Genomic DNA, 27,170 nt, shown 5'->3' with positions numbered 1-27,170 from the left:
CAGTGCTGTCGCCAAATGGAAACAAGTACTACAATGCCCAGGATGCATTTCGTCCGAATGGACGTTCCGAAAACGGGGTTGAATACGGCAGGACAATGGATGAAAACATTCCGGTGTATGAAGTAACTGATGCGAACACGCGCCTGATTCATTTAGGTTCCTTCGGGGACTTGTGGCGAGAAAGGTTACAGAGTTGTGATTTGACCTTAGCCGCGGACGCCGGGCCTATACAGGATAATAGCTATGTGGCCCAGGATCTTGGCTGTACTGAGGAAACTGCTGCAGAACTTCGGCTGATTTGCGGGTAATCTAGACTTCTTTTTGCGGACAGAGTGACTAGCAGCGCAGACTTTATACTGCGCAAGCGTAATAGGAACGATAATTAAGTTTTCATTTAAAAGCAGCCAGAAAATAGGACGCTGCGTGGCTATCATCACTACTAGCATTGTGCACCTGTAATGACATTTGCCTCTGGGCACTGTAATATTTTATTTTATGGGCTATGTCAGTAGTACTACCTGCACCACTTCCTCATATAAATGAAACTAAAATCATTAGGGGCTGTCCATTTGCTAGGCAGATACATGTGCAGAGTGTATTCATCTGTAACTGTAGTGCGCATGTGCCAAGGGGTACCTAGGAGCAGGCAAGAAGGTGGTGGCTGCGCACTGTAGGGAATTATACTGGTCTGGCACACACAAACCAATTTGTGTGAGATGCCTAAACTCTGGGGTTTACTAACACTGTGCTCTGCTTGTCAAACAATATGAACCTGGATTAGATTAATTTAGAGTGAGTCCAAAATGGCAGTTGACCAGTGTGAAAGTTATTTAGATTAAACTGGGTCTAGCCAACTGAGCAGCCAATTGGACCATGTATGAAGTCAAAATGACTGCTTCCATAACAGATATGAGGAGTCATTTAATGACGCGCAAGTACCTTTAATGAAAGTGATTTTACGTGCAGCTCGCAGTGAAAATTGGGCGGATGTCGATTAAGTAGTTTAAAATACCCCTTCGGGCAAGGAGCGCATTGGCTCATTGATGTGGCCCTCAACCTGATGGTCTGCATCCCTTTAATGTGATTTGAACGTTTGGCCCTCAATCCAAACAATTGGATCAATCCTATATGCCAAACTTGAGGTGGGTATATCGTGGAAAAATCTGCTTTTTGATGACCTTGCCATACAAGCAGATATTTTAGTGTAGGACAGCTTTGAGCTGGATCACTACAGCGGGGATACATGACGATGCAGTCCTCTTTTTGACAGGATTTTAAAACCTGTTTGATATGTGACTGATTGTTGGCCAGATATTGGTCAGGTAGGCCAGTCAGGAGGCCCCAAACACAGGTAGATAAGCTGCTGACTGAAGTGGATGAATCGACAATTTGTTGTAGTGCCTAGATTATTACAACTGGAGACTTTGGATCTTTCAATTACAGACTAGAAAACCCACTTGGTCTCAATAGTGAAAATGATGAAACCTGCTCCTTCAGATAAACTTGCTTTTCAATGGTTCAGTCAGTCATTTAGAACATAATAAATACAGTGCAGTGTTTTATTTTTTAGCACAAACATCTACATTAAAAAAAATGGTCTTTTAATTGTTATATATTCTACCCTGCTGCTGTTTTTACTTTATTTTTCATACTTCTTCTTTTAAGATTTTTTTTCTGCTCAGCTCTTTTCTGCTTCTCATATCATATGGCCTATAATGTGTTTAACTTGCTTCACATAATTGTACCTTTTCCCTCTCCTCCTTTCTCTCTAACCTTTTCACTCTACTCCTTTTCCTTAGCAGGATATACAGGCACACTAAAGTGATTTGTGCTTTGAGTATGGGTCAGCACCTGATTGGTTAATTATTTAGACCATTTTGATTGGTCTTTTACCTTTGGTACCTTCCTATGATTGTTTGTATTGGCTGTTGTACTTTGTATTGTGATTGGTTATATAAAAACTTTGTACAAGGGATGTGACTTTTATCCTGTAAGTAAGTGCCCCTTAGGATTTATAAAGCCTGGTTTGTTTAATGCCTAATAAAGGTTATATTTTTATCTAATAAGTACTTCAGTGCTGCTTGGATTTTTTAATCTCACTCTTTAGTTTTTCATTGGTTATTACCTATAACTCACAGACTGGTGTTTAAGTCATATCCACTGCTATTTGGATTTTTTCATTATTTTTCCAAATTTTATTTTATTTTTTCATTTTTGATGCAAGGCAAATGCACACTGTCATCTACGTCATCTATTTCTTTATAATTTATCACCCCTAGTAAGCAAACCACTGGGTCCACGATCTGTCTTGTGCCAGGGAGGTTACATACATTTGTTGGAGATATTTGTACTGATAATTTCGACAAAAGACAGACATAAGATGTGTCTGTAGTGTCTTCACCCCATTGCTTCTGATTGAGACCTGGAATGGCCTGCTTCCAGAGGTGGTTGGCTTGGTCAGAGGGTGAGTTGACAGTTTCCATAATTTCTCTGTAGTTTGTAAACTGGAGTTTAGCTAGAGTTTTCCTTGAGAACTATAGTGTTAAATTGTGCCACTAGGGCATGTCTGGACTGCATAAATGCACCTGTGGGTTCTGTAGCTTCCCCTGCAGTTCCTGATGTGTGGGGAATTATGCATTGGGCACAAAGTCAGACAGTTTCTGAACCCCAGGCGAGGCCAGTGGGGATCTGGGTGTGTAAAAGCCTAAGTACTGAAATGATGCAACCCATTTTAAGCGTATGTTTAGGTGTGGAAGGGCTAGAGTTAAAACTGTACCTGTCCTGCTCTTTGTTCCAGTTTTGCTGCTTTGCATGTTGTATAGTTAACCAAAGTTGGGTAGTGTCTGCTGTTTTTTTTTTAACCATAGACACAGCCAGCAAGGTGAAAGGAATCCTTTTAATATTTGTGTGCATTTACATTGTTGTGATGAATTATTTGGCCCGAAGGCCATATGATAGGATCATCCCATTATCACTCAGCTCAATGTGTGCATATTAGAGAAAGATCCACTTGTTTGGCATCCCTGCCAAAAGAGTTGATCTTTCAGTTAATGTCCAGCTTTAAGGGTGTTGGTACACAGGCTGCTTTGTTGCACGCAGGAAATTACGCTACCTGCTCTCGTTAAAGCACCCAATTAAACAATTAAAATATTTTACCTGCTGTAATTGTCATAGTCTCAATGAGAAGGTATTTTTGGGCACTTTGGCAGGAAATTATACTCCCCGTGTTCCATTGCCAAAAAACCTTCTGGAATGGTTGCTGTTCCCCTTTGCCCAGTTGTTGGACTGTATAATTATTGCGGTGCATTTTGGGAGAAATTTAGGAGAAATATATTTTGAGTTCTATTGTGAATAAAATGTGTTCTAACTGGCCATCATAGGTTTAGCATTGCTGATGTTGCATGCATCACAGGACTTAAAAATAGCTGCCATGAAATGTCAATGAAGATAAAGTGATTCACGTTTCTTTTTTGTTGATTAACGGGCCTGAAAAGCATGTCATTCATCATAAAATCCACAGTGAGTTTTTTTTAGAAAGACTTCCATCATGATCAAAGCTATGTTTATATCATATTGAATCATTTACTATTAAAAGCGGAGGAGCCTTATGGTGGCGTGGTGTCCATTAATCAGCAAAGAAATGGAGATGAGGTTGAGGAAATGAATTTGATACAAGAAGACAGTGAATATTTTGTTTACAGCCAGTCACACTACACATTATGTCAGATGATATTCTGCATTTTCCTAATGTGTTTAGTTCCATGCTTTCCATGCTATTTGTGGCTTTGCATTTTCAGTGTCCATTGTCCTGTGTTAAATTTTTAATAGCAGCAACCAAATTTTCCATATGAAAATCAAGTGTGTTTAGCTTTGCAGAAGTTTTTATTTTTTTAAACAGAATTTGTCGGTGTATAGCATTAAGCTGTCCATACATGTAAAGCTAGCAGGTCTTTGTCCACCTAAACATTGGGCCAAATTGAAGATAGAGGATGGATTTGCTTCCCTCTGCTTGGCTACAAAATGCAGGTGGAGAGAAGCAGGTCATACATTTTGGAGTGTACTCATTAACATTGGAAACAAACATCACCAGTGATGTTGCCTATAGCAACCAATCATATCTTTGCTTTTGTTTTCTAACTTAGAAAGGTGACATATCAAATCTAATTGCTGATTAGTTGCTAAGGGCAACATCAAATTTCAAATTAAACTTCAGTGACAGGCTGTTTTTATTATCAGGTGTTGCGGGTCCTTGCTACTGATTATTTGCTGCCCCATATCTTTGTTTAATGCAAGTTCCCTAAAACATTTTTTTGTTTTTTTAAATTATATTGGAAACCAATTCATAATCTTCACAACCCCAGAAATTCCTTAAAATGAATCACACACCATACATTTCCCGATTGTGTTTGTTCACCTTGAATTCTGTAAAATATTATATTTTAAAATAATACAGTACCATGGATGTACATGAACTGTGGGCTTAGCAACTGCTATATGAAATGCAATAAGAGAATGTCAATTGAATGGTTTTTCAGCTTTGGTTACAAAGTTAGATATGTAACTTGTCCTGCTTACCAGGTCTAAAGGTAGCCATATACTGCCAGATCCCACCCACTTGCTGGGCTAAATTAGGACTACCAATTTGCTCCTTATTGTGGAAATTCAAACCTGCCTAATTTTCGGCCAGATAACAGTCAGGCTGGCTGAGTCCTTCCAGACTAATTGTCAGTAGCTTATTGGCCCACCGAAAGGCCAGCCTGACTGTTATCTGGCTGAAAAATTGACCTGTGTATGGCTACCTTTACATTGGTTTTTAGAAAATCTGTGCCACATGGTTAATTTGTTTCCATATTTTGGGCAACTGGACAGGTTGTGTGGGACTTACAGACATGGCTAAACTGCACAGGCCTCTTCATTCAAGTCAGTTGTACATAGGAGATGACTTCATCTACTTTGAGTGGTGGGCCCCCTTAAACTTACCTTTGGGGGACATCAGATGACCAAATTTTCTTTGAGTGTCAATTAAATATTAGCGATTTTTGTTTTTTTAGGATCATCCATAATTTAAAGCTTTTTGATTATTTTTTTTTAAAACTAGGTGCAAAGGTGTTAGGCTGCAAATCTAAGGATATTTTATTATATTTTAGCTTTAGTTATGCGTTAGCTTATGCTGTGAACTGTAATTGTCATGGAATGTGTGGTACCTTGGTCTTTCTGGATAAGGGATTTTTTTTTAAATTTGAAATAGTTATAATGATGGATCCTGCAATACATTGTAGATTTTTACTTAAATAAATAGATTCAAATAACCATTAGTTATCATGTACCTACACATTTATTGGGTTATGTAATACAGACATGGGATCTGTTATCCAAAAACCCATTATCCAGAAAGTTAAAGGACATGGAAAGGCAAAGTCACTTGGGGGTGCCAAAATGTTAGGCACCCCCAAGTGACTTAAATCGCCTACCTTTTACCCCGGGCTGGTGCCCCTGTTGGGAGAGAACAGCACCAGCCCGGGATACCTGCAGCGCTTCCTTCTTCCTGTATCGTTCGCGCGCATGCGCAGTAGAGTGAAAAGCCGAACTTTAACAGAGAAGTCGGCTTTTCGGCCTATCGTATAGTCACAGCTAAACGAAGCAGGAAGGAGGAAGCGCATCGCTACAGGTACCCCGGGCTGGTGCTGTTTTCTCCTAACAGGGGCACCAGCCCGGGGTACAAGGTAAGCGATTAAAGTCACTTGGGGGTGCCTAACATTTTGGCACCCCCAAGTGACTTAGCCTTTCATTGTCCTTTAAAGGGATAGTGTCATGATTTTTATGGTATACTTCTATTTCTAAATTACATTATTTACATAGCAAATAATACACTCTTCCATTTAAAATGTTATTCTTGAACCAACAAACGTATTTTTTTTTTAGTTGTAATATTGATGAGTAGGCACCCATCGCAATGCATTTTGTGTCTGAGCTTTTAGAAAGAGCCAGCGCTACAGATTAGAACTGCTTTCAGGTAGCCTACAGTTTCTCACACTCCCATGTATCTGGAGGAGTCACGATCCAGACTTGGACTATTGAGTGCTATTCTAATATATACTGGGTGATATCACTCCAACTTGCAGCTCAGCAGCAAAGTGTAAAGTTTATCAGAAAACAGGTCACATGGTTGTGGCACCCTGGGAAATAAACATTATGGCTAGTAGCTCCATGTGAAATGTCAAAATTAAATATCAAAAAATCTGTTATTTTTAAAACCTGATTTTATTGCAGGTTCTGCTGGTGAAGCTCTATTAACTGATGCTTTTTTTTTCTCATGACAGTATTTCTTCAAGAATTAGGGGAAGGCCATCTCCTGATTTCCTTTTTCTCTGTAATAATAAAACAGCACCTTGACCTCAAACCCAGCTAAGATATAATAAATTGTTATTTGATGCAGAACAATCTAGTTAAATCTGGTTAAATTAATATATAAATGATTTTTTAGTAGACTTAAGGTATGGAGATCCAAATAACAGAAAAATGCCTCATCCAGAAAACCCCAGGTCTGAGCATTCTGGATACCTGTATGATAAAACACGCAAAGGCTTGGTACAGGAGCCCTCATTGCTATATCACTGCAGATTAATCCTTTGCAAGGGAACATTAGGTGGCTGGCAACAAAGTTTATTGCTGGTATCGCTTTTATAACTATCAGATCTGAAAATTAATTTATTGCCTTATGTCAGTCTGTATAATAACATCTGAGATTTGTTCCAGAGAACATAATGTTTATGAGTCTAAATTGTACGGTTATATATTCTATTAAATCTGTACATTTCTCCAGTGCTTGCCTTTATGTGTGTTAAAGGGCATCTTTCATTATAATTCTACTTTTTCCTCACAACTTTGCATGTCTCACTTCTGTCTGGATTGAATTTGACAAGTTAGTTTTCACCGTCCAGTGCACTATTAATTGCATATATCCGGTAGCAAGCAAAATTTGCATAAAAGCTCACAGAACGCACAGCCAATTAGAATGGCAGGCTTTGATTCCGAGTGCAACCCATAACAAAGGGTTTAATGTCAAAATCTTATAAACGTATATAATTCATTATCCAGAAAGCTCCAAATTACAGGAATGCCATCTCCTTAAAGGAGAAGGAAAGGTAAAAACTTAAGTAAGCTTTATCAGAAAGGTCTATGTAAATACAGCCATAAGCACTCACAGAAACTCTGCACTGAGTCCTCTGTCAAAAGAAACAGGATTTCTTGTCTCTTTGTTTTCCTGTGCCAGAGACACGCAGCTCTCTCCTCTCTCCTGCCCCCCCTCCCTCCCTAAGGATTATGTGATCTGAGCTAGAGCTGGGCGGTATGACCAAAAATTTATATCACGGTATTTTTCAAAATTATATCGGTATCACGGTATTTGACGGTATATAAATAAAAAATAAATAATAAATATTGGTGGCCCCCCACCCCCCCCAACCCCAGCCACAACCCCCCCAACCACAACCCCCCCCCAACCCCAACCCCCCCAGCCACAACCCCAGTCACAACCCCCCAGCAGAACTTACCCAACTTGTGGTTCCTCCAGCGATGCGTCCTAGCGACGTCGCGTGCGCGCTGACGTCACATGCGCGCCAACGTCACGTACGCACGGGCGCAACCCGGATGTGATTGGAGAAAAACAGCAGGAGGCGCGCATACCGGTATAGCGGTATGTTTAAAACTCATACCGTTTTTTTTTTTAAAAAACCAGTATACCGGTTAAACCGGTATACCGCCCAGCACTAATCTGAGCCAATCAGCAGGAAGCTTCCTCATAGTCTTACTAGCTGAGCATATACACCGGTCTTGATCTTTGTGCAGGAGTGAGACATTATGGGAACTTTCTTTACAGAGTTCAGCGCTTTTTTTTTCCTATGAGGCTTCTGATCTGAAAGGGAGAAATATGGGGAGATTTAAGGGCACTATTGAGAGAACTGAAGGTATGCCTGCATCTTGAGATTAACTCTTTAATCTCTCTCTCTATTATTAAATTTTGAAAAGGTGCCTTATCTGGAGAACACCAGGTCCCAAACATTCTGGATAACGGGTCTGGACAATTGAAGAGAACTGTGAAACACCTCAGACAAACTTTGCAAAGCTCTGACTTCACTCTTTAATAAATATGTCAGAATCCTGTGATAAGAGACTACCCCTAATAGAACCAGTAATGCATCACACGTATACAGAGCTTTCTGTCTATACCCTTAAAGCTCTTGCTTTCCTGTGATGCGCAGGTCAGAGTTCAGAGATTGATGGTAGCTGCCACACCAGTATTTATTGGGAAGCAGTTTGCAATTAGCTGTTTCTATAGGACTGCCAATCCCTGAATCGACATAAAGCATGCCAGGAAACATAAAGAATCTTATGGAATATACATTTTTGACTTGTATCATTTACAGGTTAAAATCCCTAAAACTTGTTTAAATCCTGTATTTTATATTTATTTAGATAGATTGGTGCAGCATTAAGGTCCCCATACACGGGCCGATAGTAGCTGCCGATATCGGTCACTTGGACCGATTCAGCAGCTAATCGGCCCGCGTATGGGCACTTCCGACGGGACTGCCCGACCGATATATCTGGCCTGAAATTGGTCAGGTCTCGATCGGGCAGGTTAGAAAATCTAGTCGGATCAGGGACCACATCGGCTAGTTGATGTGGTCCCCGGACCGACTTTACCTATGCCCGTTATCCGAATTATCCTGGATTCTCCCGATATCGCCCAGTAGGTGGGGATATCGGGAGAAGATCCGCTTGCTTGGAGACATCGCCAAGCGAGCGGATCTGCCAGTGTATGGGGACCTTTAGGGCAATGACAGATGGGACGTTTTGTTGCCTGTGATTAATCTCTCTAATACAGTGGGTGACAAAGCGTCCATTATTTAATTCCTCAGGCTAACATGCCACCTGCTGCTAGGTAAACATATGCAGCATGTCTTCTTTGCAAAGTAGCCAAAGTTTCTTCAAGTTGTTTTATTTGTTTTTAGGGCAGTGCCAGACGTAGTGCTTTGTCACCTGCAGGAAAACAGTTTGCATGAAAACTTCCTTACTTTTTCCTCTTACACCATCAGATATAGTTATTGTGCAGGGCCATGTCTAAGTCTTGTCTTGATTTTGGCAAATTACAGACATTTCTTTCACAGGGATTATTGTGATATTTCTATAATGGTTAATTTAAGGCAGCCATACACTGCCCAACCATGCATGATATCGAACTAAATGACAGATATCTTTGGAGAGTCCATACACGTTGAGTTTCTGTTGTTCAGCAGAAAGTGAAGAGAAACACATTGCTTTCCTGGACTGGCAACATTGTGATTACTGCCGCTTTGCTGGTCTTTGAACTGCCCCTATGGTACTAATTAGAAAGGAGAGATAACAGACATGAATTGGATGTGTACCAGACTTTGCGTGCCATTTATCTCTCTTTCATCTGATAAACTTTTGGAGTGTTTGCATTTTAATTACCATTTTTATTGTCATTGCACAACACCAACAGAACTTTAACAGAGTACAGTACTCTTTTTGCCTCTTTCAGCAACCCCTGCCATCTCTCTGAAACTTTCTGACACCACTGGTACAGAGATCTCTTTGCTAATCATGCACATTTGAGCATTTTTAGGCCCAAACCTTGTACAAGTAGTGTCAGGCAGTTCTTCCTGAAGTCACAGTGAGCCAGTATTCACTTTTTCACTTGTTAAGATACAGCTGTGGAGAAAATTATTACTGTGAAGTTAGCCTTCTGGGTTTCCCAGTGGGTGCCACCGGGTGCTGATGTTGTTGAGTTGTATTTCAGGTATGTAAGTGTGCAAGTTTGGTTCCTGTGGGCTATCCTGCTGGATGCTGTCTTTGCTTTATTTGATTTCATCTGAAAGCAATATCAAAACTGCTGACCAAGGATTGAGGATGTTGCAGTAACTAAGCACATTATCTTTTATCATTATAATTTCTGGTTTGAAGTTTTTGTTTAATGATGTAAAATAAGTCATGCCCATCTTTGGCCCTGTATAAACCCAGAATGAGAGCTGGCAGTGTGAAAGTCTTGTGGTTTAAAAGCAGCAATAAAAAGGCTCCTTTTGCCTGTATCCTGAAAAGGCATGCAAAGCAAATTCATTAAAATTCTATGACAGGATGTTGAATGGATGAGAGCAAAGATTTGGTTTGAAAAATATGCCATGTCTGAATTGCTGAAATGAATTTGTCACTGTGTGGCATGCTAGTAAGAGATACTATCATATATTTCTGACATGAGTGTTTTTATTTTTGAATTATTAGACAAACTAGTTAGGGTCACAATCTGTTTTTTAAATTGTATAGATAATTTCAGTAAATATGCATTCCAAAGACTGCAGGTTGCGTGGACATTTCTGTCTATATTAAGTTGAGTGTAGTATATAATGTGCTGTCTAAAGGTAGCCATACACTATAAGATCTTATAGTGGTATCATTCTAATCCAATCGTTTACCTTAGGGCTAAATGAAAATATTACTAAGAATGCAGTAGAAGCTGTTAGAGTGAAGACCACATCAATGAGCTGATGCAGTCCTCGATCCGATGGAAAAATCAAACCCACCCAATCGACATTGTCCAGATATCGGTCAGGCAGGCCCATCGGAGGACCCCATACACAATAAGTTAAGCTGCCGAATTGATCAAAAGGACCTGACTCTGCATCTTAAATCTGCCCTTTTATGCCACCTTAAGTCTTTGGGCCCAGATGATTCAGATTTTAATTGAACATGTTGGTAAATTTATTTTCTCTAGAGATCATATGGATTTTTGTGAGTGTATTCAGACATTGGCCAGAGTTGGTAAACCATCGCGTTATAGATTAAGAGGTGAGGCAATGATGTCTAGGTGCCTGCTGGAAATGTACTTGCATATGAAAAACTTCAAATCAAAGAGAACTGAATAGGTTTTGTATAGTTAGTGGTTTTGATGCATGTGACTGAGTGATGTCAAAACTGGATGTCTGAGGATCATGGAAGATGCAATTCACCAACATCTGGAACACAGCAGATTGGATATATTCGTCTGTGGTATGTATTTCTTTATAATAAGCGAGTTACTGCACTGTAACACTATATAAACTGTTGAGCTGGACATAGCTGGTGCATAGCATGCTGTTGTAGCTGGTTTAGCATTTCTCTTCTATGTGAGTGATCCGTAGCGCTTTGTCAGTAGAACTGGCACAGTAGTCCATTTATTTCCCAGCAGACCCAGTGGTGGCCCCAGTGTGCAGAATGTCACAGTTTCTATTGACTTTTGCTTGGCTGGGAGGAACTGGGGTGTGTACTGAATACCTTCTTGGGTGAAATATCTTGCTGTCTGGCTTGTGCTATATTCAGATCCACTTTCCTGATCTTGCCACCTCTGCTTGTTTACATAAAACTTTGGAATTAACTTTCAAAGGCACTAGGCCAGTTGGCTAGCACACTAGTTAATAAAACTTTTCCTTCTTCTCATATTGGGAAAACATGTTTTGCAACACTGCCATTTGGCTATCCCTATAATTGCATACAGGGGTGTAACTACAGAGGAAGCAGACCCTACGGTTGCAGGGTGGTCCGGTAAAGCCATAATTAATATGCAATTCAATGTATCTTGTTTGAAATGGTCAATTTAGCAATGTTTTGGAGCCCAGTAGTTGGGCACATATCTGCTGTCTATTTGGCTTTTAGGCCGATCGATTAAGCACATTACATTTTTACATTACATTAACATTTATTTATAAAGCGCCAACATAATCCGCAGCGCTGTACAATAAGTGGGTTACATACATTGGACATACAGAGTAACATATAAAGCAATCAATAACCGATACAAGAGGTGAAGAGGGCCCTGCCCAAAAGAGCTTACAATCTACAAGGAGAAAGGGTTGAGACACAAGGTGTGGGAATGGGCATGACCAGAGTTGTGAGAGATGGGGCACAGGGTATTGCTAAACTAGATTAGGGTAAGCCTCTCTAAATAAATGTGTTTTTAGAGATTTCTTGAAGGCAGAGAGATTGGTAGAAAGTCTGACAGTTTGTGGGAGCGAATTCCAGAGAAGGGGGGCAGCCCTTGCAAAGTCTTGAATGCGAGCGTATGAGGAGGGAATGAGAGAGGAGTTGAGGAGCAGGTCAGTAGAGGAGCGTAACAAGCGGGTTGGATGGTACCTAGAGATGAGTTCAGAGATGTAGGGTGGGGCAGAGTTATGGACTGCTTTAAATGTGAGGGCCAATAGCTTGAATTTTATCCTGGATGGTAGGGGAAGCCAGTGCAGGGATTGGCAGAGCGGCATGGCAGAGGAGGAGCGGTTGGAGAGGTGTATGAGCCTGGCAGCAGTATTCATTATGGACTGGAGAGGGGACAGTCTTTGGAGGGGAAGGCCAATTAATAGGGAGTTACAGTAGTCCAGGCGAGATATTATAAGAAAGTGAATAAGAATTTTGGCAGCATCTGACAGGTTGCCCAGTGTTTTGTCCTGTTGTGCAGCAGTATGAAGTAAACCCACAATTACTTAATTGGCAGTTACCCTGTCAGTCAGCATGGTACTTTATAAAAAGATACAATACATTTGCAAATTTAAGCATGTTAAAATGTAATCTGAAGAAAAAGTAAGTCTGTATTTGAACTTCGATGGTCTTTCTGATGTCCATAAACTTTGAAAGATATCGGTTGGCAGGTTTGGTTTTTCCATTGGATCGAGGATCACATCTGCCTGTTGATGCAGTCCTCATCCCAATGGCCTACATTAGCAGCAATTACGATACGATCTGAGGGCCAAACCATCGTATCAGGTTAATTTTAACTCAATGTATGGCAAGAAAGCTTCTCAAAATGAATTCATTGTTGCAGTGTCAGTTCAGGATATTTTTTATTTGTCATTGCTTTGATTTTTTTTCCTGCTACTCTTTATTGTTATCATCTGTAAAATTATCTATATGGCAATACTAGATACATGGCAGGTACAGTGTGACTCTGTACAAGGTTCAGTGTGATAGGCCCTTGGGAAATGCATTTGCTTTTTCTTAATACATTACAAAGAGGAATACAAACAGCATATTTAGGACTCTTGAGGGGGCAATGTGATTCAGGACACAAAGAATTCATGGATTGAAAGTGCTTTAAATACCAGGTGTTGTGGAGTTTTATTTTCAAGCAAACCTCTTATACAGGTATGGGACCTGTTATCCAGAATGCTTGGGACCTGGGGGTTTCTGGATAGGGGATCTTTCTGTAATTTTGATCTCCATAACTTAAGTCTGCTAAAATTCATTTAAATATTGAATAAACCCAATAGGATTATTTTACCTCCAGTAAGGATTAATTATATCTTAGTTGGGATCAAGTTTGTTATTACAGAGAAAAAGGGAATCATTTTTAAAAATTAGAATTATTTGCTTACAATGGAGTCTATGGGAGATGGCCTTTTCGTAATTCTGAACTTTCTGGATAATGGGTTTCCGGATAAGGGATCCCATACCTGTACTAGATTTTGATTTGTATAAAATCACACCTTAAAGAGGAACTCCAGCTAAGTTCATCTTAAACTTTTTGAAAAGTAAACATAATTTCAAGCAACTATGCAATATACATCAATTAAAAAATATGCAGCCTTGAAACAGTTACCTAATCCTAGCCCTATGTTCTCCTGCTGATCTGGCTGACTACTTTGACTAAAAAATAAATAAATAAATAAATAAATAAAAAGTTACAGTAGTCGACTTGTCCTTAGCTTACATCCTCCAAATCTCACAATTCCCTGCACACGCGATTTTATTAAGAAAATTAACATCACAAAACAAAGCATTGTGGGTTATGTTGTCCCTGCATGTTGTCTGTAAGCTGTGGAGAAGTTGTTACAATTTGTAACATCAATGTTTTAGTCCCTCCTCCCCTGCCAGGATTTCAAATAATGCAGAAAGAGAACTGTTTTTGCAAGTGGATTTCAGCATATAAAAATGGTACTAATTCCTACTTTTTAAAGGAACAGATTACAGTAATAAGTATTTTGGGCTTTCTTTGTTGTGCTCTTTAACAAATTTTCATATGATATTTGGTGCGTGTATGGTGGGAGACAAGGTGACATTTTGCCGACTGGACAGGACGGAAATTCTTTACTGGGTGCCTTCCATGCTGATTTGTTACGTAGAGGTAGAATTCTTTTGTTTTTACCTGCATATCTGATGATTCAGCTTTTAAGGTTTGTAGGAAAGGAACAATCTTTCCTGCGGAAAAGATTGTAATGTGTTTGGCTGCTAAAACAGCCCAATGGGATTATTTTTCTTCCAATTATGATTAATTATATCTAAGGATGAGGGGGATATGCCAGTACAGCCTCCTGTCAGGCAATCGCTCAATAGTGTGCTAATAATTGGCAGAAGAACAAAAAGCAGTGCCTTTATTCTGTGCATTACTGTGGCCCCATAACCACTCGACATGTCTGGAACAAAGCTTCATTGGAAATAGCAAAATGATATGTGATATGTGATAAGTTGAAAAGAGCAAGAACATAAAAACATGGAAAGTAGGCAGGTAATCACTAAAAAAATTCCTCTAATTTTGGGGTGCACTGAACTCACTTTATTTATTTTTTTTTGCTTTTTCTGTACTTTGTTCTCTCTCGGATGACAATATTACAATCTGATAACTGGGGTTGTGGCAAGGGTAAAGACGCCGCCCTGAAGAACAGTAATAAATTGATAACTCGCATATTTTTCATGTACCAGTTGGTGAAGTGTCAGTAGCTACAGGTGTAGCAAAACTGTTTTTTTTTTCTGTTAACTGGTTGTTTAAAATCCATTACCTGGCAATATATTTTATTAATTTATTAGTGGTGCTCAAGGGCCTACACTAGCTCACAAAGGCATACGTGCCAAGGTTGCTTCCACCTTCGTGCTCATGTTTCTTGGGAGAGGTAAAGAAAGTGGTGTTAATTGCCCAATAGTGGAATTTGATTTATATGAGTGGTTGGGATAAAGAAACTAGGAGAAATGTTGTAGATGTGTTAGAACATGTAAGTTGTGTGCTTACCACCTTTTAATACCTCGCTGATTGATCTTTTATTATACTCTAACCGGATGAGTATTGGCTTTCTCAACATAAACCTTTCATTTTAGGATATATTAAGTACATCCCCTGCCTGTATGTTAGAAGCAAGATTCTAAACTATTAAATGGTGTGCTGAGGGAATAGTTTTGGGACCTGTTATCCAGAATGCTCAGGACCTGGTGTTTTCTGGATTAGGGGTCTTTTCGTAGTTTGGATCACCATGCCTTAAGCCAACTAAAACTGCATTTTAACATTAAATAAACCCAATAGGTTAATTTTGCTTTCAATAAGGATTGTTTTTTTTTTCTTAGTTGGCATCAACAGGTATAGGACCCATTATCCAGAATGATAAGGGTTCTTTCTGTAATTTTGATCTCTATACCTTAAGTCTACTAAAAATGAATAAAACATTAATTAAGTTAAATAGGATTGCTTTGCATCCAATAAGGATTAATTATACCTTAGTCGGGATCAAGTACAGGGTACTGGTTTATTATTACAGAGAACAAGGAAATCTGTTTTAAAAATCTGAATTATTTGATTAAAATCGAGTCTATGAGAGAAAGGCTTTCCATAATTCAGAGCTTTCTGCAACAGGTCCCATACCTGTACAAGGTACTGTTTTGTTATTACAGAGAAAAAGGAAAGTGCTTTAATAAAATTTTTGGATAACGGAACATACCTATACTGAATGAAAAGATCCAGTTGTGCATATGAGGGGATCTCATTTTGTTTAGAGGCAAAAATAAGCACATTTTGTCTGCCCTGACATTCTAGCGACCATACTGATTATTCCTTAAACTGTAACTGCATCTCGGGGCCAACTTAAATTTAAATTGAATTATTAAAAGTTATGTTTCAATCCAGTCAGCAAGGGATGCGCCCATGTGTATCAATTCTGTGTGTCCTCTAATTTGAAGACTACAGCTAGAAGGCTGTATTCATGGTAAAGACCCAAGGAAGAATAAAGCTGGACATAAATATATCAATAAAATCATATGAAAAACATTTTTTGAATCACATAAGTGCTGGAAATTGATGCCTTTTGCATTTTCTGGTAGAAATGTGTGCCCTTAGTACTTCTGATTGGTAGTGCATGGGTCCTGAGGCCAACTCTGACCAGGCCACTATTTGCACTGTGTCTGTATGTTCTCCCTATGTCCTGTTACCTCCCACCTTCCAAAAACATACAGGCAGGCTTATTGGTTCCTGTTGAAATTGTTGTTGTGTGGTAAAATGTGGTAAAAAGTTGCAAAAGTGTGAGATTCTTGGAAGTATGCTGGTTGAAGTACAGAGATCCTTAGCCAGCATTTAGGACTATGGCATTTACCATTTCTCTTTTGTTCTTTTTCCTTTCTTGGCTATTGTTCTTTTGGGACCTTTAAACTTCCTATGGTGTATGTGTACCTTCTCTTTAATTGGCTTTAATGTACATTTTTGGAATAATACCATAGATTCACAGTTGGATTTAAATTTGGGCTTTGATTGTGATATTGCAGGACATTCACCCATTGCCCTCTCCTTGAGCCAGTACTTTGTTCCTTTGGCCTTGTGTTTGGGATCAATGTCCTGGTGAACTTTTGTCCTAGGTTTAGCTGTTTGGGAGACTGAAATGGGTTCTCTGGCAGTTATTCCTTGATTTTGCACACACCCTTGTATTTTGACAAGATGCCCGGTCCCTGCTGATGAAACAACAAGCCATGCTTTAATGTAGAAATGTCATTTTTAAAGGTGTGTGCAGTGTTAGATATGTACCACATCTGTTTTTAAAGCGGCCAAAGTGCACTCTCTTGATCTTGTAAAGTGCTCTAAAAGCTATATATAGACAAACTATACAGGTATTATCCTTTCCGGATAAGGGACCTTTCCGTAATTTGGATCTCCATACATTAAGTCTACTAAAAAATAATTTAAACATCATTTAAACCCAATAGGATTGTTTTGCCTCCAAAAAGGATTAATTATAGTTGGGATCAAGTAAAAGGTTCTGTTTTATTACAGAGAAAAAGGAAATCATTTGTATAAATTAGAATTACTTGCTTATAATGGAGTCTATGGGAGATTGCTTTTCTGTAATTTGGAACTTTCTGGATAAGGGATCCTATACCTGTACTTTGCTAATAATAGATTTAGAGGTGGTTTCCCTTATTTCTTGACACAAAACAATGTTGATGGTTTACCAACAAATAGCACAGTTGCTGTTGCAGAAATTTCCCCACATTCAATTGTATGAAAAATCCCATTTATTTAAGGCACTTGAGTCAAAAGGTGCTTCTCTCAGTTCTGTATAGTGGCATTTAGAGCGTCTTAGTTCCTCCTGCCTCCTGTTGTGAATTGAGTGCCTGTTGATACAGGGGAACCTGTAGTACTGCCTCCTCCAAACCAGATAGTATCTCTAGGGTTTCCACAGTAGCATCAGTTGCGGCAGTGCAATTGCACCAAAAGAGTAGGGCATACATGTCGCTTGTACACCGAATGCCAGAAATAATGCCAACTGCAGTGACCACAATGATGAAGTTTTGGGGGAGAACGTTGCATTGTGGGAAAAATTGTAGCATAAGTGTTCGAAATTGCAGTTTGCTTATGCAGTTAAGCAATTAATGACCCCTAATGTCTAATCCAATATCCAGTTTTAGTGCTGTTTAATAAAAGTTTTACAGAGAAGAAAATGGCACTGTAGAATTTATTTGAATTTGTTATTTAATAAAATTAAATCAGGCAAGGCAAGTCTGAATACGCATGCAAGGCCCTGTATATGTACAGTAAGGGGCACATTTACTAAGACACAAATTCGAATCCGAATTGGAAAAATCCGATTGGAAAACGAACATTTTGCAATTTTTTCGTATTTGTTGCGATTTTTTCGGCGCCTTCACGACTTTTTCGGAAATTGTCGCGACTTCTTCGTTACCAATACGAATTGCGCGACAAAACGCGAGTTTTTCGTAGCCATTACGATGCGCTCGTATCTTGTCGCGACTTTTTCGTATTGAGCGCTCGTAAGCAGCGGCCGAAACTTTCAGACTTTGCATGATTTTGGAAGCCTCCCATAGGACTCAATGGCACTCTGCAGCTCCAACCCGGCCCAAGGAAAGTCTCCCATAGGGCTCAATGGCACTCTGCAGCTCCAACCTGGCCCAAGTAAAGTCACCATACTGAAGCTTGAATGAATCCGAATCTTTCGTACTCGGCACAAAGGCTGCGAAAAAGTCGCGACAAAATACGAGCGCATCGTAACGGCTACGAAAAACTCGCGTTTTTTCGCGCAAATCGTATTGGTAACGAAAAAGTCGTAAAGGCGCCGAAAAAAATCGCAAAATACCGATCATTCCGAAAAAACCGCAATCGGAAGCATTCGGCCGGATCGTGAGTAAGTAAATGGGCCCCTAAATGTTCAAATCTTATATACTATATACTTTTTATTTTACTGGGTGTCTTTATTTTATCTATAATTATTTGTCTCAGTTGTGGGGCATTAATCCGCAATTAGGGAAAATATAATTTCTTTTTTTTTGTCTTTTCAGTGTGGATGCATTAAAATGCAGTGAGAATGAAGAAGAAGATCTGGAGAATATCCCTGAGGATAGCAGCCTTCTTACTCTGGGGTATGTGTTGTATTATACATATGGTATGGTGTATCAAAAGAAGCAGTGTATTGGGGGTACAAAACATTCCTTCTGCACATATCAGTTCTTATGAGCCAAGGCATCTGCTTACTTCTCAGTGTGACAACTCCCACTGTATTCTATTTATGTAGCTCTTGTTTCTTGAAGTCAGATTTGTCTGTGATTATTCCTGTGGTTCAGGCGGATTTGGCCCAGCACTGCACTCTTTAATCTGGTCATAGGCAGGTGTTCACAGCCCTCCCCACCCACAATGTCCGCATGCTCTGGCTCCTTGCTTCCCCGGGTCCTTGCCTATTTATAAACTCACACCTGACTCTTGAAACAATGTATCAGAAGCCAGTTCATTAAGAAAGCTGGACGAGAGCTGACTAAATTTTCTTTCATTATGCGAAAAACAATTCTGGAGTGGGAAACCACTGAAGAGCAATGACAAACAGGGCTTTGCTGTCATGTGATTAGTAGGTGTTCAGAACACCACTTGAACTAACTGTCCCTTCATTAACTGCTGGTGCATTCATGGGTCAGGAAATTATCACTTTGGAACATGGCAGACACTTTGTTGGACCCACCACCAAATGAAAACTATAGCTTTTTGTCTTTTGGTTGACTATTTTGTTTCTCTTATCCAGGATTCGGAAGAAGATAATTGATCGGCGTAAAGAAACGCTCATTGTTGAACGTGCGTGCAGACAAGAAACCTTCCTTCATGAGCTGGTGCGTTAAAGGCATCATGGGGATGTAGTATTTGTAGTATTGGAATACTTGCAACAAAATGATTTTTGTCTGGCTGCCCATTGCCCCATGAGTGGTGCCACCACCTAGCAGTTTTAAGTTCCTGCCTGCCAGTGTTGCTGACTGTGTGTGGGATCTAATGGAAACCAGCACACTTCCTGAGAGTTCTGATCATTTAACTAGTTGTTAAACAATATTTGGCTTTTTTCAACCTGGCATATTTTAGCCAGCTAAAAATCCTCCCACCCCAAAGATCCTCCGATGGTCTTCTGTGGTTCACACCTTTATTTTCTGGTTATGGGTGGCAATCACAGGCACATTTTATGAAGCTGAAATATGCCCGGCTGAAAAGCACCCATGTGATATTAGATGCCGGCATTTGTGCCGCAGGATCCCCTGCTCTCTCACAGAAAAATTGTTCTGCTTACTGAGCGATCCTGCTGAACCGGGTGCGCGATTTCGCGCAAATCGGCGAAAAAGACTCGCGAGTCTTTTTTGCCGATTTCCTGAAATCGCCCCGCCGCGTCTGCCATCCCGCCAGCGACTTACATGTTCGCCGGTGGGATGGCAGGGGTAGGCAACTCGGGGAGATTAGTCGCCCGCGAACAGGGAGTTTTGCCGCGGGCGACTAATCTCCCCGTGTGCCAGAGCCCTAAGCATCCAGAAATGTATTTGTATGTATCATCATTTAGATAAAATCCAGGGGCACTTAGGGCTCTGGCACACGGGGGAGATTAGTTGCCCGCGATAAAACTCCCTGTTCGCGGGCGACTAATCTCCCCCGTGTGCCAGAGCCCTTAATCCCCACAAAATATTGCCTCTCTAGCCCCATTCTTCTTCTTATCTTCAGTTTACCTTTGGTACCTTTCCACCAAAACTGATGATGTTATCATTTACAGCTTCACACAGACCAGAGCCTGAAATTAAACCTGAACTTTTGGATGCAGTCTGAATGTGATAAGTGGTTATTCATATGTATAAATAAAAAGCAAAAAAGGAAAGATATAAACGACTAGTGTTTTGGTTACGAAATAACGATGGGATAGTTATAAGTTGGGTGAGTTTGAAAGTGTTGCTGATATTTTTGTTTACACACGGATATATAACGTATTCTATTTTATATATTTATATTCTATGTATATTCTTTTTTTTTTTTTCTAGGAATTTCATGCTGTAGGAAAAAGACCCGAGGATGCAGCAGATATGGTAGATGAAGGTGAATTGGTACTGACTCTGAATATTGTGTATCCAGTCATTTTCCGAAAGGTTGGTATTGTCGCTGTCTGGACAGAGCACATTAGAGTAAAACACATTCATAAACTACAATCAAAGGCAAAAGTATAATTTTTTAAGTGAAAATTAGGAAACAACTCTTGCTTATTAAACATGGCTTACAGAGTATGTGAGGGCTGGTGACCTGGAGGAAGAGATGGAGGACTTGAAGACTGCACAGCTCTGTTACTGGATGATAGACAACTCAAACTACCGCTTCAGAATACCATTGATTGGTTATAGGACCTATAAAACTGGCAAAGACGATCTAACAATAGAAAAGTTGGTCTCAGGGTATCTGTGCAGAGTATATGCCAAATAACTCTGAACAATTTGTTGCAATGAAAGCACACTGGGCCCCACCCAGACCTAACCCACCGGGCACACCTCCTAGTGCTTTCTTTATTAAGTTACTCAACTTCTGAAATCATGATGCTAAACTAGAAGCTGCACAAAAAAAGAAAGTTCAGATTTTCAGGAGCCATAGTTTCCTTATTCCCAACTATTTTACATTTAGTGGAGTGGAAGAAGAGCTGCAATTATAGTATGCTCAAAAGTATTTCTTGCTAAATAGATGCAGTGCTGTAAAATACACTTACTAACAGAATTGCTTCTGAAATGTTTCCCTCCATGAGATTATTGAAGGTTCTGGGAATATGTTTATATGTTATTGGTGGGGAACACCCAAGGGGGGGAAAAGGTTTCAAAGGATATGTGTTTCAGTTGTGTTTTGTTTGGTTTTTGATTGCTTTATGTTTCATAAATTTAATGTAAGTGTTGCCTGGCTTCCCAGATAGGAACATTTGCATATAATAATTCCAGTGTACAGCATACTGTTATCGCAAGGTTTTTCCATTGTGCCTAGGACACAGGGTGTATGTCATGAAGTCAGAATTGCATTTAAAATACCTCATACCATTGGAATAGATGTTAGACATACCTACAGTCATAGTTAATGATGGAATTACAAGTCCCACAAGTTAAACAAGCTAGAGAGACCTTTTCATATGTGCTGGGAATAAAGCAAGCAGGGAATGGGTGATTTTAGAAAGGTGGGGACGAGAAGCTAAGAGGCTAAATCTGTTGTGTGCTTCCTTTCATTAACGTATTTCTACTTTACTTTATTTTGCTACTTTCCTGTTCTCTTTATTAATATTATTTCCTCCCCTTTTTCCAATTGTGCTTGTGATTTTCAGCACAAGGAGTACAAACCTTATCAAACTATGTTGGTTCTGGGCAGTCAGAAACTGACTGAGTTGAAGGATGCCATTAACTGTGTCAGTGACATGCAAATTGGAGGTGAATTCAGCAACAATCCAGACCTGGCCCCCGAAAATATCTGCAAGGTAACAAGAAAAATGAGAACTGATATTAATCTCCCCATCAGACATCAACCTTAGGCATTTTCCATGATAAACATCTAAAGCCCACAAGCAATGCTGCTATTACTTATTCCTGAAACAATATGGATAGCAAAGGAGATGGAGAGGTTGGCAAAGGACAATCCTTTTCAGATGCCAAATAATGATTTTTTTAACTAGACATGCAATTTGCCCTGGGACCATACCAATGCAAAGCCATTTTGGTATATCTCCTGGCTTTAACTTTCAAAGCACTAAAGAAACCCTATATTTTCCAGTTCCATGTTCCTTGCTGGTTTCAGGCAGAATTAAATGCATTTTTGAGGACTACATGTTTTTTTACCAGACTAACCAGACTTCATCTGTTAATTTATAGAAAAGCAAATATAGACTTGCTTGAGGAATGCATCTGATATCATAAATTACATTTACTACTTGTTTTTATTGTACAGTAGCTTTTTAAAAATGATATACATTCATTCCTGATTGATTTAAAAGATAATATATAAGTTATACCCACACCCCTCCTGTTACTCCAGCCTACATCCGTATCTTCACAGCTGCCGGCACATCCACTGACTTTCCTACTGCTGGTGTCATTTCCATGCATGGCAACTATAGTCTGTGGCACCGCACTCTACAGGCTTTTCAGCTGTTATGTACCCTGTGAATTTGACCCTAAGGGATCAGGCGGGATAGCTTTGAATGCAAAAATTGCTCTACATAGGGCTATTCTAACTGTGAAATAATTTTATTAGCCCTTGCCTTTCTTAGCTGGGGTTCTCTGGAGTTTTGTCTTGTTTCTAATGCAGAGGGTTATCTCTTTAATAAAGGACAGAGGGTTAATGGGACTGGTCACATTTGCTGAGCTAGGTGATCTACTGATCTAGCACACATGGATGACTAAATTGCACTGGTCTGATCACTTGACCTATGCTTCTTAGTGACAGCCAATGACTTTGTAGACATTTAAGATGGCCATACATGCACCGGGAAACTGAGTCCCGCCCACAGTCCGAAACGGTGCATGTATGGCCATCTTAAATGTCTACAAAGTCATTGGCTGTCACTAAGAAGCATAGGTCAAGTGATCAGACCAGTGCAATTTAGTCATCTATGTGTGTTAGATCAGTAGATCACCTAGCTCAGCAAATGTGACCAGTCCCATTAACCCTGTTCTTTATTAAAGAGATAACCCTCTGCATTAGAAACAAGACAAAACTCCAGAGAACCCCAGCTAGGAAAGGATTTATCAGAATGTGAAATTAGATCTAGAAATTCACCCACCCTCTGTTCATGTTCACTCCCATGGGGATTTTTAGAAGTATTTTTATCAGTGGGTAAAAGTAAGAGTTCATTGTTTGATAAATATGCTTTTTAAAATCCCATAGGAAAGAATAGCATATGGGTGAATTTTTCTGTAGTAGTCATTTTGGCATTTTACTGCCAATAGATTCGCCACATTAGTGCCTAGAGCACTATTTATTCTGCAGAAATCATTACCATACCTGAGTAAAGAGCCCTAGAAGCTTTCTCAGTTTGTTTAAGACAGCAGCTGCCATTGTAAGTAGCTTCCTGCTGCAGTTCTAGCCATTGTAGCTCAGATCACACATTCCTGGGTGGGGGGAGTAACTTTTAAAATTCTTATGGGAGGGGGAAGCAGGAGAAAGGAGAGAACTCCGAGAGAGGAAGTCATATACTTAGGAACATGTTTACACAAAAGGAGACGAGAAATACTGTGTTTCTTTTGATAGAGGACTCAGTGCAGCGTTTCTGTGAGTGCTTATGGCTGTATTTACATAGACCTCATACTTTCTTAGTTTTTACCTTTCCTTCTTCTTTAATGTCATTCCATCATAATTTCTATTTTCCATAATATATCAGAAACCTGTTATACAGAAATATCCAAATTACTGGAAGGCCCTCTCTCCCATAATTTTTAAAAATGATTTCCTTTTTCACTGTAATAATAATACCGTATTTGATCCTGTGCTGTGTCCTAACTAAGCTTCATGAATTGCTTCAAAACAATATTATTGGTTTTATTAAATGCTTAAATGATTTTTAGTAGACGTAGTAAATAATAATAATCCAAAGTAAGGAAAGATCTCTTTTCTGGAAAACCTCAGGTCCCATGGATTCCACCTAATAGATCCTGTACCTGCATACACAAACTGGTAGGCTGACAATTTACTGACTGGTTGCTATGGGTTACAGCCCAGTCGCATTATATGTGAGGGTTTGTAGCAGCTTCAGTGTAAATTAAGTTTCTAATACAGTTACAAATGGCTCGATTCAGACTGAAGTACAGCATCCAACACACCTGTGCCAGTTTATAACACAATTTGCAGTGTGCTGCCACCAAGTGGCCAGGCTCTCTAAGAAACATGGAAATTTGTCCTTGGGCAGTGACCAGTATTGATAATGAAGTCTGTTGTAACCCATACAGGCTGCCTTCCTTTGGTTCTGAGCAGGTGCAGCAAGGTTTCTACACCATCGGGGATGGTTTCCTGTTTAGACAGTGTGCCCAGATTATACGTGGCCCCCAATGTTAATTAAAATGTAATTATTAGATAAAATTATCTTTAAATAAGGTAAAAATATTTACACACATTCAGCACGATAGAGTGACAATATAATTGTCAGTTTTATGTTACTTTAAATACAATATCCTTCTGCCAGATATACCTTTATCTTGTGTCACACTTTGAGGGAATTGTCTTGACTTATTTTGTTCAGTGTAATTTTTGTGAGGCACCCAGGTTATTATTCTGTAATGTTTGCTGCCATTTTGTCCTATTAATACGCCACGTTTTCTCCCAAGGATCTGTTCAAATCAGCATTTTTTTACTTCGAGGGTGTGTTCTACAATGATACGAGATATCCGGAATGCAGAGATATAAGCAGGTGGGTCTGTACAACAAAATCTCTAGCTGCAGTTCTGCAAAGCCTTGTTCTTTCTTACTCGAACATTAATGGTCTAAAAAGTCTTAGTTAGTGTGGGTTGTCATGACATAGTTCATAATCACATCCCGTGTGTGTATATGTATCGGCACCCAGGCAACACCGAGTTATATTCGAAAAAGATCAAAAGTGTATTAAAAACGCATGAACAGCCAACGTTACGTTTCGATCTCCATCGGGACCTGTGTCAAGGCAACCATGCTAACCAACCCCATGTTCTATTTATCCATAGTGAACAAGCAAATATATATATATATATTTAGTGAGTTAGAGCTGCAATACAGTTTGCCTTTTGAATATCTTGCAAGTTTAACCCTTTACGTCCCAAGAGCGATGATTCTGCTTTTCTATTATTTAATTGATTGTCTGTTTTCTTTTCTCTTCAACTTGTGTATACATCCTGCTTGTTAAGTTGCCATGTAATAGAACAAATACTGGCTTTGGCTCAATTCTAGGAGAGACTGAGCTACGTGTATATATGCCATATGCCAGGGAAACAGTAGATAGGCCCATGTGTACCAGGAGATGCAGGGGATGTCTATTTACTATCAAGAAGAACAAATAACATGAATTTTTATATTGTTTTGTGAATAAATGTATGCATCATGGTATTTTGTAGAATTTCCATTCATATCTGACTTTTCTAGGACTACTATTGAATGGGCAGAATCCCGTAACAGAGGCTATGGAAAATTCCAGTCTACTAAAATGGAAGACTATACATTTAATGATCTGCGTTTAAAGATTGGCTTTCCTTATCTGTACTGCCATCAAGGGGACTGTGAGCACATTATTACCATTACAGATATAAGGTAAGCTCTATGCATAGGTTGCCATTTTGAATTTAAGCATAATTTGCAACATTACTAAAGCTTAGAGCTTTGGGACAAAAGAACAGGTGTTACCATCTGTTTGCTTAATAACAGAAAAGACACTTTCCCACTGTAGATATATGGCTGCTTTTTTACTTTGACCAACCAAATGATGAGGGCCTGTTATAAAACAGTTGAGGACTTCAGTCTTTGGGCTAAATGTATAATCAGGAAGGCTTCTGATTGGAGAAGTCTTGTGTATAGGAAATGAAGCCCTTTGCCATAGATCCTAAATCAACCTGCAAGAGCTCTCTAAGTACAAAACTTTTGCATCTTAAGCTACATAGAAAACATTGCAGAATTGCTCGAAAAAGCACATAATTTAAGTGAAAAGCTCTGCATGATTGTGGGAAGATATTTGCAGGAGTCTCATATAAAGTAGCTTCATAGAGAATCATTGTACTGAAACTTTTAATTCTCCATATTTAATTTCTTGAAAAAGACTGATCCATCACGAAGACTGCTTGGATAAGACACTTTACCCATTACCAATAAAAAGGCACTGGTTTTGGACAAGAAAGTGCTCTGTATGTTCTATGTACACTGCCAGGTATGTTCCACCTTCATTTCTATTCATAGTCATTAGGGTATTACTGTTATGACTTTGGGCTTTTTTTTTTTTTTTTTAAATCAAATTTATTTTTCTAATATTATGTGCGTTCCCTCACCAAAATGCCTAACTGCAAATGATGAAACTTTCTAGTATATATTAATTTTAAAAATCAGTAATATTAAAACATGAATGTTTTGTGCATGGAAAGCAGCTGTGGATGTTGTAAGACCTACATTTGTATTGTTTGCCTCCATCTTTAGGTGGGTGACGGTTAATGACGATCTTGCTCCAGACGATCCATGCTTCTTCTGTGACGTTTGCTTCAGAATGTTGCACTATGACACGGATGGTAATAAACTTGGAGAGTTCCTGGCCCACCCCTATGTGGACCCTGGAATCTTCAACTAGATCTGGGACAGTGTGTTTGGGACCAAGTATTTATTATATAAGCGGATGAAAATCTGTTGCATTCAAAAGCCAGAAAGCTGAGTGAAGATCTACCCTATGTTTTGTGTCAGACCTTATGTGAAGTCCGTCCCGACAACAGTTAGTTCCCAGTAATAAATACATGGACTGGACAGTTACATGAACTAATCGTTTGGATGAGAACAATATAGTTTGACATTAAAAGCCACTTATGTAAACATGGACATTTTCTTGGGGGGGGATATTTTTTTCACAATGCAATTATTTCTTATGACAATTGAATAAATGTATTAACTGCTA

The 27,170-nt window shown here is 39.3% G+C and overlaps 1 protein-coding gene across 2 annotated transcripts; it reads left to right on the top strand.

Annotated features, from left to right (window-relative positions):
• Positions 1 to 27,170, top strand: snapc3 (small nuclear RNA activating complex polypeptide 3). 2 transcript variants are annotated; one of them, XM_002939089.4, is made up of 9 exons: positions 1 to 304; positions 18,589 to 18,669; positions 19,320 to 19,404; positions 20,584 to 20,688; positions 21,891 to 22,040; positions 24,880 to 24,962; positions 25,667 to 25,831; positions 26,334 to 26,441; positions 26,705 to 27,170. In XM_002939089.4, exons 1-9 carry the CDS (start codon positions 96 to 98, stop codon positions 26,850 to 26,852), a joined length of 1,134 nt encoding a protein of 377 aa, XP_002939135.2. In that variant the 5' UTR covers positions 1 to 95; the 3' UTR covers positions 26,853 to 27,170. The 2 variants fall into 2 exon arrangements, with proteins under 2 accessions (XP_002939135.2, XP_031746368.1); XM_031890508.1 differs by lacking the exon at positions 1 to 304 and adding an exon at positions 10,982 to 11,067.

Source organism: Xenopus tropicalis, chromosome 1 (assembly GCF_000004195.4).
Source record: "Xenopus tropicalis strain Nigerian chromosome 1, UCB_Xtro_10.0, whole genome shotgun sequence".
Classification (NCBI taxonomy): domain Eukaryota; kingdom Metazoa; phylum Chordata; class Amphibia; order Anura; family Pipidae; genus Xenopus; species Xenopus tropicalis.
The sequence above is the reverse complement of the archived record's forward strand: the minus strand, read 5'-3'. Positions and strand labels throughout refer to the sequence as shown.